At 41.0% G+C, this 15376-nt stretch overlaps 1 protein-coding gene across 1 annotated transcript in view; it reads left to right on the top strand.

Annotated features, from left to right (window-relative positions):
* Window positions 1–15376, top strand: part of LOC308478862 (serine/threonine-protein kinase TNNI3K) — a 158133-nt gene that overhangs the window by 102543 nt on the left and 40214 nt on the right. The window contains exons 18-21 of the mRNA XM_081008981.1: window positions 2034–2086; window positions 4151–4203; window positions 5555–5687; window positions 10893–11002. Of these exons, the coding sequence (XP_080865107.1) occupies window positions 2034–2086; window positions 4151–4203; window positions 5555–5687; window positions 10893–11002 (349 nt within the window). The remainder of the gene's footprint in view (window positions 1–2033; window positions 2087–4150; window positions 4204–5554; window positions 5688–10892; window positions 11003–15376) is intronic.

The raw sequence follows: 15376 nt of genomic DNA on the forward strand, positions 1-15376 counted from the left end.
AGCTGGATAAATATCAGAAACATCAAACAGATTCCAGGTGGCCAAGGTAGCATCTCAGATTTTCAGTAGTGGGCAAGGTTCACAGGGTTGTATCCAATTATATCTCTTTAGGCATGGTTGAGAGAAGGTTCTTTAATTCAGTGGATATTTTCATTAGGAGGGAGGCAATTTACACAGATTCCACCCATGTGGCCCTTCTCCCAAATCTATTAATGGGAACCCTCTAGAACAGCATGGGAGGTTCGCGCTGGACTCCAGGCGAAAGGGGGGATTTGTGAAAATCACCTCTCCTCCCTTCAGCCCATGGAAGCCTCCCCTAGATTAAAGAGCCCCCTGTTAGTGGAAGGAAACAGCCCATGGCAAAGTGTCAAAAGGTCTGCTTTTTTATATATTTGAGATTAAATTGCAGCACAAAACTTTTAAGAGAATTTGATGCAGCAGCTTTGTTTTTGACTTCAACATATAAAGAGAAATAATCATGTGGGCTGAAGTAAGATGTCCCCTTATGTTCACTAAACAGCGCCTTGTATTGTTTTCATGCTCTTATGTGTGGTTTTAAGTATTTCAGAAACCACTTCATACTTTATACAGCAATTGGGTTATATCAGTTATGGACCGCTGTATTGTGTAAGAAGGAAAAGCGAAGGAGAAGTGGAAGCATTTATTGATAGGGGCAAAAAGGCTATGAACAGCTTAGTTGCATGTAATATGCCCAAATGCGTCTCTCATATAAAATCAAAATCCTGTTAACGCTTGTTTTGGGGTCTGTTTGCTCTTGTTTTAAAAAAATGTCCACGCCAATGATTTGCACTATTGTTCACCTAAAATAACTGTTCAATAAACTAACAGAAAAGTATCATCAGGAATAAATGCAGAGTGAGTGGAAGGACTGGAAAATCTAGTTGCATTAACACTAAGCTAGTCTGGTTGTGTTAACATTAGGGTTGGATTTTCAGAACCTATCCGACCTGTGAATCACCTGTGCTGAGACCTGGGTGAGGCAAATGGGAAAGTGAAAAATATCTTCTGGCCTCCTTGCCCTTTCCTCCAACATCCGGATGTCATGGTAGCCCACAAGGCCTGACATTTCCCAGGCGATATCGTGACTTTTGTCGTGGGCTTTTTCTCCTCTCATGGTGGTTTCAACACTGACGGAAGGTGCATAATGTTTGTTAGGTCCTGTTGCCACCATCTACCAAGCCATTCTGAATTTGTGACTCTTTCCTTGAATAGGTTGGTGGAGATTTCCACCATTACATGCCAAATATGCTCCCAAGGCCCTGCTCGATGGGGGTCTAATGAGGAGATGATTGTGAAGATTACCTCATCATAAAGAGATAAGATTCATGTAAATCCTTTACGAGGCTACAAGCTTTCTTATGCAAAGTAGAAAGGGAAATGAACAAAATCAAAGGACAATGATTGTCTGTCAAATTAAATAGGGAGGAAAAAATGGAAATTAGCCTTTTGAGATCGGTCCAAAATATCCTCCTTATGAGCATCTTACAGTTGCTGGCAGTAGCCTGCTCACAGCTGGATTCCATGGGCTTTTTCCTGGGCTCATTTATGCCATTGTAAATTAGGAGTAGTCCACTTTATCTGAGTGGAGCTGAACTGAGAGGATAATCAGGCCTTCTGATTTTATTGAAAGGTTATCACTGGGTTCAGTCCAAAATGTCATCATCTTCATTCCTTCTAGGTAATGCTGTCACATAATTAATAAACCTGTTACAGATGATCTTCCACTAATTAGGAGATGTACTTGTTCTACTACTAATTAGAGAATGACTCTGACATTTGGACTTACTAAACTGTCAGGATTTTTTTCACCCTCCATTTTTTTTGATATTGGACAATTTTTGAATCATGTTAATAACTGTAGGATGTAGCTAAAAACTAAACCTAAGACTCTGTTTCGGTATAATATAAGAGAGAGCAGAAAACAGTCTAAAATTCCTGATCATGTTGCACACATCCATTTTGAAGACAATACCATTCAGGTACCCAATCTAACAACTTATTCTTCTCCACAGTCACAATATCCTCCTGTACGAAGATGGTCATGCTGTTGTTGCTGATTTTGGAGGTAAGAGATTGGAAACTAAAAGAAAATCCCAGTATGTTTTGTAACCTCTCTAGCAAGGATGAGCAGAATTTGGACTGCAAGATCTGCTCTATCTATTGGAAATTATGACATCTACCAGTAGACCTCTTGCCCATCCCTGCTCTAGGGCAGAATTGGTAGCCATTATGTGAAAGATGGTTGGATATCATAAGCCACAGACTGATGAGGAAGCCACAATGATGTTTAATGTATTGTATCTCTTGCATTATTAGAGTTCAGTTGTTTTTATGTGGTAGGCTAACAAGTGAAGCCTTTGATGTAGTTTGCTTTCTTTTCTTTGTTAAGTTTAAATTATTTACTTACACTCAGTTTAATAAACAGAAGGGGAAAAAACAAAACAGATAAATCTGTAAAAGGGGTTGGGGAGGTGGGAATCAGATATCCAGATCTAAAAACAAAGAACAAATTTCCATACCAGAATCAAGTAGAACAAATGGAAGTCATAAATTTCCAAGTAATATAAATGGGTTTACGTTATCGTGAACCTTGTTGCCACAATAAATTACAAAGACACTCTATTTTTCCACCAAAAAATGTTATCTGGCTGGCTTCCTTTTCCACTTCTCCCCATATTTGTGAACTTAACCATACAGACAATATCCCAAACCTTAATTAACTATTAAAAGTTAGTTTCTTCATTATCTTCCAGTTATAACAGTTGATCATTTTGGCACCCATCAATGAACTGTCAAAAACTTTCTCAGCACCCAGAAATAATATTTCACAAGGTTGTTTTGTTTACTTGATAATATGATTGATATGTAACACTTCACGAATGTTTGAAGATAATTTGCATTCTTTAATAAATCTGGTCTGATCATCTCCAGTGTATTTATTTGTTGTATTTAATCTATTTGCAGGGATGGTGCTCCACAATTTAAAATCCTGATTCAATAATGCTATAGGACAAAATGGCTGGAATTAGCTGGCTGTTTTTATGTATAACCACCATTCTTGCCAATTCCCATGCTCTGAGGAGTATATAACTTGAAATAATTTCATTCAGTATCTCCCATAAGAGATGTTCAAGTTTATTCAGGAATATCTATAATCCTCAACTGTAAAGGCACCTGGATCAGGGGCATTATTATTTTGTAACTCACTGATTTCCCCAGTTCAGGGATAGTTAAAGAGGCTTTTCAATATTGGGTCAAGTTTGGCATGGTACAAAGGCCTGAATAACATATTTCTCAGGACGATCAGATATATAAAGTTTCTGAAAAGAAAGAGAGAGATTCATTTGCAATGTCATTAGATCTTGTTACACTTTCATTCCTGTTGTTCTTGAGTCACAATACCAGGTTATTATATGGCTTCTGCAGTTGCCCTGCTCATCTTATTCCCAATCCTGTTATCTGCTACCTTCCCACATATGTTTTAGATGTACTATATATGGGGTCAAAGCCAGAAAAAACTAGCTTGTAGGCAAATAGAGCAAGGACTCATGCTATATAAGATCTTGATATACTGTGATTATAAATTGGGCAATTACTGTTGGTCACATATCCTGTGGGGAACAAATGGAATTTGGGGGTGGGGGTGGGCAAAAGCTAATGATTACTGATCTCCTATTCAGATCATAATTTTAAACAGGCAATGCAAATCTATGTTTTGTAATCCAATGATCTTCCTTATCTGCACTGATGCAGAAAAATCCATTGGTTCAAAAATAAAACCAGCCTCTTAAAAGCCTATATATAGGCTGGCTTGAGTTTTTGAGAGATGCTAGTATGACATCACACTGATGGCTTCTGGCAGGGCATCCATGTTTTTGGTGGTGGATGTAAATCTGATTTTGAATAACTGAAGTATTCAAATACAAATATTAATTATTTAATGCAAGCCTTTTAATGAATGCTGTCCTTGACAAACAATGCCATGATGTCATTGTATTTCCACTTGAACTTTATACAACTTACAAATATATATGCATTTTTGTTCTTTTTTAAATACTTTGGTTATCCTGTACTCAGTGATACTTATTTAACTGCTCTTCCTCCCTTTTGTTTTGCTTTTACATCCCAGAATCCAGATTTCTGCAGTCTCTGGATGAAGATAATATGACAAAACAACCTGGGGTTTGCCTATTCTTTCTCTCTCGTTACAAATAAGTACTATCAAACGTATATGAAAATCTAGCCAAGGAGCAAGAAATAAGATTAGGATTTTCTTCTTCCAACATACATGGTATTGTATAATGACAGTGTATGCCATTTGTTTGCCATGTCAATTGAGATCAATGATGATTAGTGGGTACAAAATGTTCTCTCTGCTTTGCACTCAGAAATGAATTTCTAGTCTGCAACAGTAATTGGCATTAGAATTTGCTACTTATATTAGTAGTTCTTATATTAGTAGTTCAGAATCATCTTCAGACTGTTGATGGGTAAGTTCCCCCGGCCCCCAGCACTGTAATTGTTTTTCTGAGCTTTCATGAAGAACTCTAAGAGGGAGGGATTGTAGTTTTGTACTGAGAATTCTTTGAAAAGGTTTGGGGTGTTGGCTTACCAGAGAATGGAGCCTCCATTCTGAACATAGCCTCCGACATAGTATCACCTCAGGACATTTCAGGAAATGTAAGTGGAAGCTCCTGACCAATGCAGAGCATCACTGTTGCCCACCACTTGTTGTGCCGCCACGGAAACTTTACTTCCTTCTCTCAGACTAGGAGCTGCCAAGAGCAGACCCGCCAAGTGTCCTTATTTTCCAGGGACAGTCCTGGATTTACAGAAGCCATCTCGGTTTCTGATTTGATCCCGGAATATCCTATTTTTCTTAGGACATCTCTATTTTCATTGGAGAAATGTTGGAGCTATGCAACCCCCAAGCAAAGGACATAGCTATACAACAGGCTTCCTCAACCTCAGCCCTCCAGATGTTCTGAGACTGTAATTCCCATCCTCCCTGACCACTGGTCCTGCTAGCTAGGGATCATGGGAGTTGTAGGCCAAAAACATTGGGAGGGCCAAGGTTGAGGAAGCCTGCTATACAGCCTTTAGAAGACATCTGAAGGCAGCCCTGTATAGGGAGGCTTTTTTTACTGTTTAGTGTTTTATTATGTTTTTATATGTTGGGAGCTGTCCAGAGTGGCTGGGGCAACCCTGTCAGATGGGTAGGGTATTATTATTATTATTATTATTATTATTATATAGGACACCCCTGTTTTTATTGGAGAAATATTGTAGGGTATGAAAGAGCATCCTGGTTTTATGCATGAAGTGAAGCCCACAGTGCAGTTTGAAACTCAATAAAAGACTTGGGAATCTGTTGCGCAGGAACAATCTGATCACCATTCTCCCTTCCTATTAAGAGAATTGTTTTGTGAACATATTGCCAGAAAGCAAAGAGAAATGAAGCTGGAGAATCGGTGCCCCTGTGAAGAAACAAAACATACCATTAATGCATTATTGATGTTGTCTTGATGTACAGAACCTGCGCTGGATGGCCCCTGAAGTATTCACACAGTGTACTCGCTACACTATAAAGGCTGATGTTTTCAGCTATGCCTTGTGTCTCTGGGAACTGTTAACAGGGGAAATTCCATTTGCTCACCTCAAACCAGGTAAGATGCACAGCAAGCTAGCATCAAGATTGCTTCTTTCTGGTGCACAACAAAGAAGCTGCTTTGTATAACACTAACTCAGCTTTTAGTCAAATGTGTATTTGTTTTAATTTTGCATCGTGGGCTTTCAGTTTCCACATAGAACTGTAAAGCCGGTGTTTTGCAGTCAGCCACAGTACGCTGAAATCAATGTTTCGTCAAGGAAAAAGAATTATGCAGGCAACTTAAGAGTCTGTACTAGCTTTTACCCTAAGGTGCTTTCTCCAAACTAAGCTTATCAGATGCCTGAGGTGTTTCAAGCTTACTAGAATGTTAATATATATTTTTATGCATGCATCACTGAAAATGTACTGCAAAACAAGGAGATCAACGCTTTGCCATCAAAGCAACATAGCCGTTGTGAGCAAAGGTGCCCTGATCACCCAGTGTGACATCATAACCAGATCGTCTTGACCCAGTGTGACATCACAGCCATTCACTCTACACTGGGAAACCTTTAGAGCCAAAACTGTGCATTGAATGAGCTACCAAATGCAGCAGAAAACTGCTCCAGTTTCTAATGAATGCCGGTTCAGAATGTACTTGAACTTCATTTTTTAAATGGCCCTTAAATCTACATATAAATGGGGCTGTTTGCTGGGGGTTGAGAGTTCTTTTGCTGTTTCAGTTATAGCTGGATGCTGTCAGGTTCAGGTGTTTGACTTGGCCAACTGCACTTCATCGCAGAGACTAGATGCTCCACACACCCACTGAACCTGGGGGGGGGGGGGACATGGGGAAAGTGGTCTTATATGAAAATGCTGCAAGTAGGCTCCCTGGAGCTGACTTGCAGAGGGACATAACAGAAAAGGCGTGGGAAGGAGAGTTCCAGAGGAATCCAAAAGTGTCTCCTTCCCTCTGCCCAGCAGCCTCCTCCTATTGAAAGTTTTATCAGGTTCGTGCTTGTTGTTATTTACAGTCAAGTACTTTAACAGGGCCAGGCACTTTCTAAACACCGAGAAGCTTGCAGTCTAGAGAATTCCCCTGAACTTTCCTGTTCTAAGCATGACTCCATTGATTCTCACTAATTAGCTTCACTTGTCTTGTGCAACAGCCATTCATTCCATTTTGCCATTTGAGACAGCCAGGGTGCTTAGCTTTTCAAAGTCATTATTCCTCTGATGCATTTAAAGTTATATATTTATTGACCCTATTTGCTCATTCTTGGTTGGTGGAAAGCCGGAGAAAATTCTCCACTTCCCAAATACTCCGGAGATCTTATTAAAACAAGATTCACATCTCTTCTGCCACTAATGGAATTATGATCATTTTACTAGTTCAATGCTTTTTGCTTTCTCTCCCTACACCTTTTTAAAAAACCACATACTATTTTCTTTTATTGGTGTCTTTACTGGGTATTGTATCATTAATACATTTTTGTTTGCAGGAATTTCTGCATCCTTAAGCTTTTTCTTTTTCTTATTCTAGTTTCTATCATTTCTTTTACTGATTTGTTGAAGATAAAATGTTGTCACAATCTGATTTCAGAATTTGATTTCCCACGTTTTTATAAGCATTTGCCCTTCATGAAATAAATGTCAAGCTTTTAGATTACTGTACTTTTCTGTGCATAAGACTTTTTTTCCTTTAAAAATCATGCTAAAAAGTGGGGGTCTTCTTATACAGGGGTAGTGCATAGGGTGGACGTTTGATTGGTTGCTGCCATGGCTGTCAGCAGCTATTGTGCGTGTTATTGTTTGGTGCGTCAATGGCCGCTGCTCCAGTAATTGGGCGGGTGATTGGCAGCTTCTGGCAGCGATGGGACAGACGGGAGGCGGATTTTGTGACTTGTGCGGGTGACCAATTTTTGGCAATCCCCCTTTCCAGCTGAACAACTCTGGGCAATCCTCCAAAAAGAAGCTCAACAACTCTGTTCCATCTCCCCCCATTTTCTTAAATTTGAGTCCCACAAAATAGGGGGCGTCTTATAGGTGGGGGACGTCTTATAGACAGAAAAGTACGGTAGTCTTCATGGTTTTTTTATTTTGTTTCTACAGTTTACAATAACATTTCCCACCCCACCCCTAAAAATTCAAGTATCTGCTCTAGAGTGATACATTTGCCAGAACATTTTTCTTGTAGTTCCATAGCTCGGCTTTCCACAAGCTAAGCACAGACATTTTCTCTGAAGGTGTTCTGACCGAGCCTTCCCATCTGGGGCAAAATGTGCTGATCCTAAAAATCCAGTGGAGAAGGCTTTATATTTGACTTTTCTCTCTTCCCACCTCTACATGCTTCTCAAAATATTTTTATCCTATGATTTCTTCTCACATTTTCCTTTCATACTCAGGTTGAATTTTATCTCTGCCTTCCTGCTAGTTTCTTCTATCCCTCCCCCCTAATATTTTTGCATTCGTTTCTTCCTCCTTGTCCTCTTCTTTTCTATTCCCAGTTTGTATAATCATTGCAATGTAATAACATTTTATCTCACTTTCTAATTTACTTGAATACCTCTTCAGGCCTTTTAGAGGAGGGAGACATTCCTTCCCTCTTCCCCTGCTGAACATCTGTCTCCCGGCCTCATTTAGTCAACTTAGAAAGAGTTGCTGGTGCTGGCATTAGCAGGGCTAGTGGGCATGGTGAGCAAGCAAGGAGGCACTGGGCAGACTGTAGCACTAAGGCCCACCTGAAAGTGCCTCAAGGCCCATCAGTGGGGCCCATGTAATTGTTTGTGAATTCAGCTTAAGAGACAATCCCAGGCACCTTTGCATGATACCAGGATGTTCTAAGGCTCCCTTTATGTGAAGCTCTGCAAGATCTGAGTGTACCCTGCCCCAGACTCAAGCTAGGTTCTGTGTCCAGGTGAGAACCAAGAGTGGCCCCCTCAGAGGGTAGGTCATTACCTGGTCTGGACCCTGTCTCATATCCTTCCCTGTGAATTTCTCTTGTTTGCCAGCTGTCAAATCCAGAACAGATACATACCCCTCACCCTTCCCAAGTTGACCAGGATATCCCATAATTTCAGAAGCTATCCTGGCTTCTGATTGGATCATTGGATGTCCCAATTTTTGGTTCAGTGTTCTGGCATGAATCAGCTGATTTGCTGGAAGACACAAGAATTGCCTACCCGAGAAGAATGGCAGAGGAAAGTGATGGACTATATGGAACTGGCTGAGATGACCGGCAGAATTCGAGATCAGGAAGAAGGGTTGATGGAAGAAGACTGGAAAAAATTTAAAATATATCTTCAGAAACACTATAATATAAAAGAATGTTAGAAAAGGTTGGAGAAGAATATTAGACCGTATTGGCAGACAGGGTATAATGGAATAAGTAAATATGAAGTGTAAAATAAAGATAGAGGAGAATTAAATACTTTCGAATGTTAAAATAAGTAAAAGAAAAGAAGGTTAGAAGGATTTGCTGGAGATACGATTCAAATTAGAATACAAAGCAGGGAGGTGAGAGGAAGTCATGGAAACAAGTAAATGGGAAGACGGTTGTAATGGTTTAATTGATTTTTGTTATTTTCTATTGTGATTTTTTATCTTTTGTATTTCTCTTTTTACTGTCTGTTTTTTGTAAGATGTATGTGATTTGTTTGTTTTTTCTACTTTTTTCTTTTTTTGTAATTTTAAAATTGGAATAAACATTTTTTTAAAAAAAAAATGAATCAGCTGATTTGTGCCAGAGCACTGGACCAAAAGACACTCATATTTTGGTCTCATGCTCTTGCAAGAGTTAGCTGGATCCTACAAGAACTTGGGATCGAAAAATGAGCATCCCAGTTCTGATCAGTAGGATGTTGGAGGGTATATAGATGCAGGATTCCAATTATTAAACATTTCATGACTCTTCTGAAAGCTTCCAGAAGCAAAGGGATACTGTACTTTCGCTTCTTACAGATATAAATGCATAAGATTTGCAGAAAGCTAAGATTAACCACAAAGCACCTTTTGACCCCGGATGTTAACATAACAATCTTTTAAAAAGAAATGCAGCTTGGCTGGAGTGCTGAACCACAATGAATTTTTCAACTTTTAAAAATAATACAGGGAGCCAGATGGGAAGGTGGAAAACAAGCACATTAGAAAGAAAAGAAGAGTGAATAGGCCATGTAGCTGAGAAACTGTTTAGGTTTTATAATGCAGGCATAATTGAAATAAAAAGGTAACAACCCATTACTTAAGCACTAAGTGCCAACCAATTAGACTACAGCAATAGTGTTTATCAATCAGAGGCAGCCCATGTTGGGTAGTTAAAGATCTGCCGTGAAGATGAATTACACATAATGACTAGTCTAAATCTGAGAGATTAAACCATTTGGGAACGTCGGAGTAGCTTCCTTTTAAAATGGGCATTACTATGTGGCTGTAAAAAGGTCATTTGGTTCTTGGAGAGACCACAGGGGCATAGACTATGGCCATGCAAGTGTCCAGAACCCTCTTTAGATTTCTTACATTATCTGTAATAGTTGCATGGCAAAACCCACTTGAGTAGTTGTATGATGAATAGAAATACTGAAACTAACAGAAAAGTTTAGATTCCAGTTAAACCAGGCACCTCAAACGTGGATGCATGATTTGCAGCTCAGGACTTGTGCATAAGTTAATGTTTAGGTCCTTTGCTACTGTACCAGACGGTAAGTATATATTTATCGCTGGATAGCTGCAGCCTTACCTATTAAGACCTACTAGATATAATTCACTATGATTAATTGGTCATCTACCAGGGACTAACTGCAGCCTACCCATCTCATAACATGGTAACAGATGGCAAGAATACCAAGTTAAACGTAGCGTACATACAAAATTTAAATGTGTACCAGCCTGAGTTTGATGCTATCATTCCGAAATCTCATGCTGATTGGAGAAATTACTGCGGCATAGTTTCATCAATGAGTGAATAACTGAGAGAAGCGGAGGAAAGGGGAGTCTCTACAAACATCACTCATTTGAAGGAATATTCACTAAATCAGATAATATATACCTGGATTAAACTCTTCATCCATTTGTTCCTCTTGTTAAGAGATGTTGACTTCCTACCAGGTTCATAAGTGATCCTACAGAGTGCAAATAAAAGGCCACTGCAGGAGTAACGCCCATAAAAATTGGTTGAAAACAGTGCTACTGACTGAGGACTGACTTTAATTGTTGGCTTCTTTTCCTTCACCTGCATTTTTGGAGGGACAATAATTCCTCCTCCTTGTCATTTTCTTATTTACAGCGGCTGCAGCAGCAGACATGGCCTACCATCACATCAGGCCTCCAATAGGCTACTCAATTCCCAAGCCCATCTCATCATTGTTAATGAGGGGCTGGAATGCATGTCCTGAGGTAAGTCGCCCCATTTCTTAATTTTCCAAGCAATATATGCCACTGTTCCTTGATAAAGAATAGAAAGCAGAATTGCCTGCTCATTTAAACATCAGACACCTGAGGCCTAGATCCATCGCTTTGATTTTCAGTTTCTTTCATGAAAGGATATAGAAACTGTAGTGTTAATCTGTTTTCTGCTGATATTTCCATGCAGGCGTACATACAAAAAGAAAACACGGGGGTGGGATCACAGATGGTTTTGTTAATGTTGTGCCCGAATGAAGATTTGACTGTTGGACCTACTAAATATGATTCCTAGTCACTGGCTTTGTCCAGAGAGAGTAGTGCTTTTATGGATGACCAGCAAATTATTGACATGCTAGTTACCCAAAGCTGGACACCCGCCATGCTGTGATGATCACTACTCATGACAATTGTCACAACTGGGTTTGGGCATTGGGGCAATCTTAGTCTTTGATGGAAGGGAAGTTGTTGTCTCTGTCTCTCCTCACAATGCTGAGGTATCCTATTAAAGGAATCTGGTGTTTCCTATGCCCTTATGCCCAGTCAGGGGCCAGGGCAAATGGAACACCCTCAGATGGCAATTCCTGCAGGGGTCACCCTATTTGATGTAAGTCTTAGGAAGCCCTACTCTGGGATTGACCTGTGGCATCACTTCCGGCAGGCGGGCCAGAAGTAATTAATTGCCCCATGCGCAAGCCAAACCTCTTTCATCTATATTCAATAAAGTTGTGGCCTGTTTCGATCCAAAATCAGTCTACATTGTCCTTCGATTGTCTTGGGGGTTGGGGACAGAGGAGCCCAGTGCCTTGGCCTGCAGTGCTTCCTGTTTATAATCTGATACTATAGTACAGAGCTGTCATTTGCACTGGCTTGTACACTTCAGTTTCAACCAGCAGGGCTGGTTTGGTTTAGGCATTCTTCAATAGGATGGCACCAAGCTACTGCTACGGTTGTCACTTTTTTTCTGGCCCTCCTCCTGTGTCTATTTATACCCAGAATTTTAGCAGGTGAAGCTTTTTCTGCAACTGATCTCCATGCCAGGAAAACTCATCTGCTAAATTTCTGTCCATCAGGCTATGAAGTCAAAGGAGGAAGTCCAGCAAAGAAAAAGAAAAAGGTTAGTAACCTAGATAGGGAGTGACCTGTCATACAACACACTGATTTAGCCAGAAGTGAGAAAGTAGCCCAGATTAGCCCAGCTGTCAGTCAGATTCTCTTCTTTCTGTACAGTCTGTGAAATACCACTGCCATTTCCCTTCTGGCTTCTCCTTGACTTCATCTCTGTGCAGCCTACTCCTCCTTCCCTTGGAAAACAGAAATGCTAAACCCAGATGATAATATATCAGCTTCTGCAAGAGATCAGTCGTAGATTGTTGATATGGTAATAAGATATTTATTTTCCAAAACCTTAATAATAATCAAGAGCCTTTCAGATCTGTTTAAAGCCTTTTGTTACTGCTGGATATCTGGGTACTCTTTAGCTGATTATTTTCATATTTATTTTATTATTCTGCCCCGAGTCGGGGGCGCCTATGTGTCGCTTTCATAGACCTAAAGGCCGCCTTCGACAGTATCCCAAGAAACTGTCTATGGAAGAAATTAGAGAGATGGGGCATAGATAGAAGGCTGTTATGGCTTATAACCCAATTACACCATGGGTCGTCGGCTAGAGTGAGACTCACACCGGCGGGAAACCTATCCAACGAGGTCCCAATAAATAGAGGTGTGCGCCAAGGCTGCATTTTGGCCCCACTCCTCTTCAACTTGTTTATTAGCGATATGAAGCTCTTTCTGAATGAGTCTCAAGCCAACATTCATGCCCCCCGCCTAGCTGATTTTCGCTGCCCTCTGCTCCTATATGCCGACGATGCAGCGATCCTTTCCTACTCTAGAGTCGGTTTATGCAGAGCTCTAAAGATTTTTGCGGCTTATTGCAAACTCAACCATCTGACAATTAATCATGGGAAATCTAAAGTCCTGGTCTTTACCAGGTCTCGGAAAACTTACAGCTGGAAGTTAGATGGAGTCCAATTAGAACAGGTTTTCAAATTTAAATACCTGGGAGTCTTTTTTCACTACAACCTAAGCTGGAAGCCACAGATACAGTATTTACTAAACAAAGGGAAAACAATACTTTATACTCTACTCCAATTTTTTGCGGCCGACGGAGCCTCCCACATCCCTTCTGCATTGAAGGTGTACCATGCAAAAGTGGTTTCCACCCTCTGTTATGCTGCCCCGCTCTGGGCCCCAGGGTCCAATTTAACATCGTTGGGGACATTGCAGAATCAGTTTCTCCGTCGCCTCCTGAAACTCCCCATGTGTGTGAGCAACGCAGCCATACGTCTGGAGTTAAGGATTGCATCATTGGAGACTGTCATCTGGAAGCGAGTCTTTGGTTATTGGCTGTCCAGCTGGCATAGGCTTCCCGACCATTACCTTTTTCAGTGCCTCTGGCGGGACGACTTTGTCAATCCGTGGGTAGGAAAAATCCATGCCAAACTTCTGAGCATCGGAATTTCCCCAGCGGACTCCTTAAAGATGAACTTACGCTCAGCCAAAAGACTTATTGAGCAAAGATTAGCAGACATTGAAAATCAACACAACCTCGCCGGGGGTGGGGGTGTCTGCTCCCCCAGGTATCACGGAATAACCCCTCCACTTGGCCTTCCATCATACATGTCATCTCTTTCATCTGTACCACACCGACTTGCATTTATTCGTGCAAGGTTCAATGTCCTTCCATCGAACCTGCTGAGCCACAGATTTTCCAAGGGTTTGGTGTCTCCGCTATGCGTGTGTGACGGGAAAACTGTTGATTCTCTCCCACATATAATGTTCAACTGTCCCCTACATAGCATAGCCAGGACTAAATTCCTGGGTCCTGCTTTACTGCGCTTGGTTGGCAGGCCTGCTGAGTCACATGCCGCACTACTTTTGCAGGATACAGATCCTTCTGTAACTCTGCAGGTGGCGAGATTCCTGAATGCGGTTATCTCACACACAAAAACCACCAAAAACAACAACATCAAAAACTAATCGGACAGTTTTGAAGAGAGTGCATGTCGGATCTCGTCTTCAGTTTTCCTTTTTCTGGGATCCGTCCCTTGGAGCTCTCCGGGCCCCAAGCTGTTATCTGGCTCTGCTCAATGTCCCACCCCTGCATCATGGTGTTCACCTTCTGGTGCCGAATATATCGGTCTTTATGCCTCTGTGCTTTTATGTTTGTACATACTTTATGGGCTAATAGCCGTAAATAAATAAATAAATAAATAAATATTTATTTTATTTCTTGGTGGGGCAACTAGAAGAGATAGCTCCACCTATTGTTTAAAAACCATTAAAACTATCTCTGCATAAAAGAGCAAATCTGGCATGCCACGTCAAGAGACATATGTTGTTTTTCTACTTTCTCTGGTTTTTCACTTTCGATTATTTTTAAAACTCCATATTTTAATTAACAGATATTAGAAATTAAAACAACCTTCACGATGGCAGGGTGCCATGGTTAGAACAGTTGTGCCGTCTTGGCAATCTAGATGACAAGGGAGATAATAAGGGAAGAGACTATCTTCCTTCCCAGACTGGCCCAGCCTAGCTGACAAATATCAGGTAAAAGGGAGGGGACCGGAGCTTGCCGAAAGAAAAGAAAAAAACACAAGCAAACTTTTAAAATAAATATTTAAAATAAGTAGATTAGATGCATGTTCCATACCCTTCCATTGCCCTTTCCTTAATCCCAGCAGGCTTGCAGAAGAGAGAGAAAAACTACTCATAGCTCAGTAAGGCTCACTCCCCACATTCAGATCAAGTGCCAAAGAACCAGTTTCCCCCATAGTTAGAGTGGTGTGATGGTTGTAGTGTTGGGTTAGAATCTGGGAGACTGTGGTTCACATCCCTGCTTAGCCACAAAGCCTACTGGGTGGGTGACCTTGGGCCCGTCACCAGCTCTCAGCCTAACTTATGTCACAGAGATTAATGTGGAGAGGGGGAGAACCACGTATGCCGCCTTGAGCTCCTTGAAGGAAAATTGGGATACAAATGTAATACAGATATAAAGAGTTCATGCTGGTAAACAAGCCAGTCAGTTGTTCCCAATATTTCTCCCCCATCACCGCCACCATTTTGTGACTGGATATGGCATGTTGCTGGTGCACAAGCCATAAGCACCAAAAATGCTTCTTCCGTGGTGGAAACTAGCCAGTCCCAGTTCAATGTGTGAGACAGGCCTCCTTTCCTGCTCCTGTTCTGGCCACAGAAGGAGCAGACTAAGGAGCCAGCTGTTTGCTCAGCTTCCACATCATCATATACTCTCTCTCTCTCTCTCTCTCACACACACACACAGAGAGAGCGAGAGAGAGAGAGAGA

This window comes from Podarcis pityusensis, assembly GCF_964106645.2.
Source record: "Podarcis pityusensis genome assembly, chromosome: 6".
In the NCBI taxonomy this organism is placed as follows: Eukaryota; Metazoa; Chordata; class Lepidosauria; order Squamata; family Lacertidae; genus Podarcis; species Podarcis pityusensis.